Below are 5,955 nucleotides of genomic sequence, written 5' to 3'. Positions count from 1 at the left end.
TTGGTGGTACCACCTATGAGATTTCGGTGTGAGCCTTCGGCGCCTCCCCTCCCCATCGCCTCTGCGCCTACACCAAAGGGCCCCAGGTGGCCACCTTCCTTCCCTCAAGGGGCTCCCCTCCCCTGCATGGACATTTTTTAAACCACCGATTCCAAGAGGATGAGGAGTGTTTTCTAAAATGCAGTGGGCTTGGGGAGTTGGAGAGTTGGGGCCCTGAGACTGGGGTAGCAACCCCCCTTTTCTCTTTCAAGACCTTCCCTTCCTTGATCCCTGGACCAGACTCAGTGGACATTTGTGCAATTGCTCGCCCTGGAGGGAACCAGATCATTTTTAAACCAGAAATAATTTTTTTTATTATTGTTACGGATTCTATTTTTTTCCTCTTCTGCGTTACCAGGTGTGTGTGTACATATAATATATATATATATATTATAAATATCAAAGAAATTATATATCTATCCTGGGATGGGAAAGTGAGGGAGGGATACATATATGGAGGGGGATCTTATTCTTCCCATTCCTCAGACCAGCAGAAAAAGAGGGGAGACATCGGTCTTTTCCCTGTGGTTCCCTCTCATTTGTCCCAGTTACTAAGGAAATAGCATCCTCTGTTGGTGCTAAGTGTGATTAGGAAGAAGCCTGGGGAGAGGGGAGTCTGGAATTTTGGTCACAAGAGGGAAGGACTTGGAGAGGAGAGTTAGTTTTCTAGGCTCACTGGCATTTAGTTTCCCTACGAAAGGGGTCAAAACTTCAAGACACTGGTGGTGGTCGGGGAAGATCAGGAAAATAACTTGGCCTAGCTCAAACAATATTGGATAATCCCCTCCTTGAGAGAGAGGGATTAGAGTGGGCTCCTTCTGCTAGCCCCTTGGAGCCTCCCCTAGCTTACACAGTTAACTTGATTTTAAAATCCAAGGCCAGGAGAGAAGAATCCAAAAAGCAATATTTTTCATCACATGCCAAAAATGGGATAGAGAGAAGGAGTGGCAGGCCTAGGCCCCTCCAATTGTCCCTTGGGGGTTACCCCTCAGCCCACCTCACTATGGTGCTGGGTAGAGGGGATACCTGGGTTCTAACCTCTAAATAGGGGAGATCCCAGCCTCCACAAAGAGGCCCTTTTAGTTTTTATTCTGATTAGCCATTTTAAACCAACAAGGAATAAAAAGAAATCCTGATCTAACCAGCGCCCCCTGAGTTGTGTTATTTTGTCTGGTTGAGACAGGGTGAACGATCTCTGGGGGAAAGTTATCAGAGTGACAACCTCATAAGCTTCTCTGGTCCCAGCCCATCTCTAGGCAAGACTATAATGAAAATAGCCACTTAAAACAACAACTAAAAAAATAAAGAGACCTGGTGCGGTGGCTTACACCTGGGACTACACCTGCGGTAGTCCCAGCACTGGGGGAGGCTGAGGCAGGAGAATCACTTTAGCCCAGCAATCCCAGATCAGCCTGGGCAACACAGAGACTCTTATCTCTAAAAACAAACAGGTCCTGTTTTTATTTGGGTGATTTAATTCAAAAATTCCTGAAAAAAGTCTCTTGAAACCACCAAAGGTGCTTGTTATTTGAAAGCTTAGAGAACTCTTAAAGTTGTCTCTTCTTTTTTTGTTAAGAGAGGGTCTCACTCTGGTTGCCCAGGCTGGAGGGCAGTGGCACAGTCAGCTCACTATACTCTCAAACTCCTGAGCTCAAGGGATCTTGCCACCTTGGCCTTTTGAGAAGCTAGGACTACAGCTGCATGCCACCATGCCTAACTAATTTTTTTTTTTTTTTTTTTTTGTAGAGATAGTCTCTCTACCAATTTTACCTAGGCTGGTCTCGAACTCCTGGCCTTGAGCAATTCTTCTGCCTTGGCCTCCCAAAGCATTGGGATTACAGGCATGAGCCACTGTATCCAGCAACAATTGTTTCTTAATATAGAATTTAGTCTCTGGAAAGTAAAGCTAATTTTGGAATCAGCCAAAGATGAGAGAGTAACAGGTGTGAAAGCCTGGTGAAAGGTTAACTAAATATGGATGTCAGTTCAGTTAGATACATTGCCTTCTATTGGACAAAAGCTGTGTTCTAATTTTAAATAGGTACCCTTAGACACTAAATTTCAAGCAGTTAACCAGAACTCTTTAATTACTCAAAATTTAAGAATATATACTCTTATTTGGGTGCAGTGGCTCATGCCTGTAATCCCATTACTTTGGGAGGCTGGGGTGGGCAGATAACCTGAGGTCATGAGTTTAACAGTGGCCAACGTGGTGAAACCCCATCTGTACTAAAAATACAAAAATTAGCTGGGCATTGGTCATAGGTGCCTGTAATCCCAGCTATTTGTGAGTCTGAGGCAGAAGAATCACTTGAATCCAGGAGGCGGAGGTTGCAGTGAGCTGAGACTGCACTACTACACTCCTGTGTGGGTGACAGAGTGAGACACCATCTCCAAAATAAAGTTAGGTGGGTGTGGTGGCACAGACTTGTCCCAGCTACTTGCGAGGCTGAGGCACGAGAATCACTTGAACCCAGGAGACAGAGGTTGCAGTGAGCCGAGATCATGCCACTGCACTTCTGGGTGACTGAGATTCCATCTCAAAAAAAAACAAACCAAACTCTTATTCTGAAATCCTGGATTAAAACTAACGGAATGAGTGGTTTTCCACCCACTGATTCAGGAACAACTTTGGCTTTCACGGCAACAGATTTAAATTTAAGGTCAGATTACGTTAATTCAGGTTTTCTCATGAATGTTTAGTTACCTAACCAGCTGCAAAAACTAAAGTCTTTTTTGGTTGTTTTGTTTACATTTTGATAGTTAGGCTACCTTTTGTTACTGTTTTAGAAATGTTTTAACATCAGCTAGTAACTTTAGTGTCTTAACTTAGGAATGAGGCAGGTCAAAAGTTCTTATAAAGAGAAGAGAAGCATTTACCTTTGCTTGCCAGAAGTTCATTACAAAATATCACAGGCTTCTGACCTAAGAACCAATCTTGTTGAAGTACACTGGTGACTGTCCACGTGTTTTCGGTTGACTATTCTGTTTCAACACAAAATTGACCTAGAACACACTGTTGAGCCTTATCTCTTCAGATAGAGCCTGAGATCACCTAGGCACTTGGTTCTCAATGTAACGGGCAGAGTGTTATGTGTCTGCTGTGGAGTATTAATAAGCTTGGCTCACTTTTCATTTTGATTGTTTCCCTGCCTGCTAGTGAGATAATGTAATGACATGACCCAAATCCCCTTGTCTTAGCAAAGTCTTGTCTTAAATCCTGACTCACAGAAAGGCACATACCTTTTAAGTAGTCACACTTCAGCCAGTTTGATAAATGTAATTTTTTTTTTTTTTAAGAAAAAACACACAAGTCCTAAATCAGATAAATTGCACAAAAGAGAGAGAAGAAAATCGTAAGCTTCCTGAAGAGGAAGAGATATCCATGAGAAAGCCAACAGGGATGAGCCTACAAAAGCATGTCCCTCTCTCTCATAATGTACTTAATCTCAACTGAGACCAACAGAGCTGGCCTCTGTCCCAGCTGCAGGATGCTCCCAAGGCAGTGTCCAAGAGGCTGGAAGGCAGCTTTTGTCAGCGGGTTCAATATAGCAGGAAAGGCCATTCTGGCAAAGAGTCCAGTGGTCCTGTTAGCGTAGGCTGCTGCTGCTGCTGGCCTGGGAGCTACCCATACTGGGGTGGTCTGGACTATGTCGGTTCTGGGGGAGAAAGGAGGAGAGGTAAGAACAACTAGGAACTAGCCTTGGCTTTGATCAGGCTGAACAGGAGAAACCTGCAGCCTGCCCTGGGTTTTCGATCTTGGGTCCAACTGGAGGGAAAGAACTCTATTTAGGACAGAGGTGAGATATGGGGAAACTCACTGGGTTGTGGCAATAGGCCTCTACTCTACCTTCTTTTTCTTCTTCTCTTTCTTCTTCCTTTTCCTTTCAGGATCCTCTTCTTTTTTCTTTTTCTTCTTCTTGTGATCTGAATCAGATGGTGTTTCTGTAGGAGACATTAGGTACCTATCACCTGTAGAGCTCAAAATCCTCTCCTGTTAGGAACACTGCAGACGACAGGAAAATCCCAAGTCAGGGGCAACTGCTTTTGTCCAAATGGTCAGAAAGGATACAGAAGTGCTGCTAGAGTGCCTGTGATAAGTCCCAAGAGACCCCAGTACACTGGTTTCTTCGGGGAATTTAGGAGTCCAGGGCTCCATGTGGAACTTAACTGGGTTTACCTATGGAAGGCCAAACCAGATTCGGAATATCAGGGTTTTTTTTAGCTTTGAGTAGAACTACTGTACTTCTTACCTGGGGGGACAGGATCCTGAGTACGGCTCTGTTTGTGCTTGTGCTTATTCTTCTTCTTGGGAGGCTGAATATGCATCAGACGACACTGCTCTGGCAACTGAAGGAACCAAAGGAAGGTCCAGGTGAGTAGTGGAAGGAAATCCCCTGTTCCCATCATCTGTTCTGCTCCGTTATGAAGGAACAGACTGGGACAGAAAAACCATCTCCATGTTTAGGCCTCCCCATTCGCCTTCCTCCTCCAAGGGGACTCACCGGGCCGGTGTGGAGGCGGAAGCCGGCCAGCATGGTCCCTGTGATAGGATTAAAAGAGCTGCTGAGAATAGGGGGCTTCTCAATGAGGGAGCGGAGGCTGCTGTTATCATGGGAACCAGGCAGATCAATCATCCCTGGCAGGTCAGGCAGGAAGTTACTTAGCTTCTCCTTCACCTTCTTCCCACAGAATTTATTATAGGCTTGTTCCAAGTTGTAATGTGTGATCAGATTCGTGCTGCCTGTGAGCTCTGTGCTACCTAGACAACGCAGAATAAAAATAAAAAAGATCAGTCCCCAAAGTAGGCCCAGAGAGTGAAGGACTATATATTAACCTAAAGAATCTTTTAGGTGAACATTTTAAAATTTAAAGAAACAGAGCAGAAGTAAATAAATCATAAATATGACAAAATATAATACAACACAGTGATAGGGTCCAATGGAAAGGGGGAAAAATAGGCAAAAATCCAATAGGGCAGAGACAGAAACTGCTCGCCCAATGAAGGAGACATTGCATTCTCCTTAGATTAGAGTTGATTTACATGATGCTTACTTCATGGTAAATGCTGTTCTGAGTGCTCCTCACAAAATGTACTAGTGACAACTTATATGGCATAGCCAGGAAAATACTACCTCACAGCTCAGCAACAACCATGCTAACGGGGCCAGTTATGACCCAGTGACTTAAGGGTCTTGTCAAGGACATTTTTTTTGTACTAGCAAGAAACACTAATCACCTTTACATAAGAAAAGAACCAGGAGATTTTTCTAGCTACCACTGCCTAACTTTTGTTACCAACATCTTTATTCTTCCTCATGATACTGAGTACGATGCCTTGCCTAAAACGAAGAAATTTTTTTTGTTATTGAGACAGAGTTTGCTCTGTCACCAGACTGGAGTGCAAAGGTGCGATCTCGGCTCTCTGCAACCTCTGCCTCCCAGGTTTAAGCATTTCTCCCACCTCAGCCTTCCAAGTAGCTGGGATCACATGCATGCGCCAACATGCCTGGCTAATTTTTTTTAGTAGGAACAGGGTTTCACCATGTTGGTCAGGCTGGTCGTGAACTCCTGATCCCAAGTGATCTGCCCACCGCAGCTTCCCCGAGTGCTGGGATTACAGGCATGAACCACTGTGTGCAGCCAGGAAGAAATGTTTGATTAGAAGTCAGTCTTGAGAGGCCGAGGCTGGTGGATCAGGAGGTCAAGAGATCGACACCAGCCTGGCCAACATGGTGAAACCCCACCTCTACTAAAAATACAAAAATTAGCCAGGCGTGGTAGTGCACACCTGTAATACCAGCTACTCAGGAGGATGAAGCGGGAGAATCACTCAAACCCAGGAGGCGGAGATTGTAGTGAGCCAAGATCCCGCCACTGCACTCCAGCCTAAGTGACAGAGCAAAGTTCCATATC

The 5,955-nt window shown here is 44.8% G+C and overlaps 2 protein-coding genes across 2 annotated transcripts in view; one reads left to right on the top strand and one right to left on the bottom strand.

The window, feature by feature from the left end:
• The window catches only part of ZDHHC5 (zinc finger DHHC-type palmitoyltransferase 5), a 33,371-nt gene extending 32,777 nt beyond the window's left edge, over positions 1-594 (top strand). Inside the window, exon 11 of the mRNA XM_037728029.1 lies at positions 588-594. Coding sequence (XP_037583957.1) covers positions 588-594 — 7 coding nt within the window. The remainder of the gene's footprint in view (positions 1-587) is intronic.
• A 2,710-nt stretch (positions 595-3,304) lies between these two features.
• Positions 3,305-5,955, bottom strand: part of MED19 (mediator complex subunit 19) — an 8,648-nt gene continuing 5,997 nt past the window's right edge. The window contains exons 2-5 of the mRNA XM_017498943.2: positions 4,545-4,801; positions 4,293-4,389; positions 3,890-3,984; positions 3,305-3,698 (exon numbers count right to left, since the gene is read on the bottom strand). Of these exons, the coding sequence (XP_017354432.1) occupies positions 3,630-3,698; positions 3,890-3,984; positions 4,293-4,389; positions 4,545-4,801 (518 nt within the window). The 3' untranslated portion in view covers positions 3,305-3,629. The remainder of the gene's footprint in view (positions 3,699-3,889; positions 3,985-4,292; positions 4,390-4,544; positions 4,802-5,955) is intronic.

The sequence above is a fragment of the Cebus imitator genome, unplaced genomic scaffold (genome assembly GCF_001604975.1).
Source record: "Cebus imitator isolate Cc_AM_T3 unplaced genomic scaffold, Cebus_imitator-1.0 Scaffold253, whole genome shotgun sequence".
NCBI classification, from domain to species: domain Eukaryota; kingdom Metazoa; phylum Chordata; class Mammalia; order Primates; family Cebidae; genus Cebus; species Cebus imitator.
Note: the sequence above shows the minus strand (reverse complement) of the source record. Positions and strands in the feature narration are given on the sequence as shown.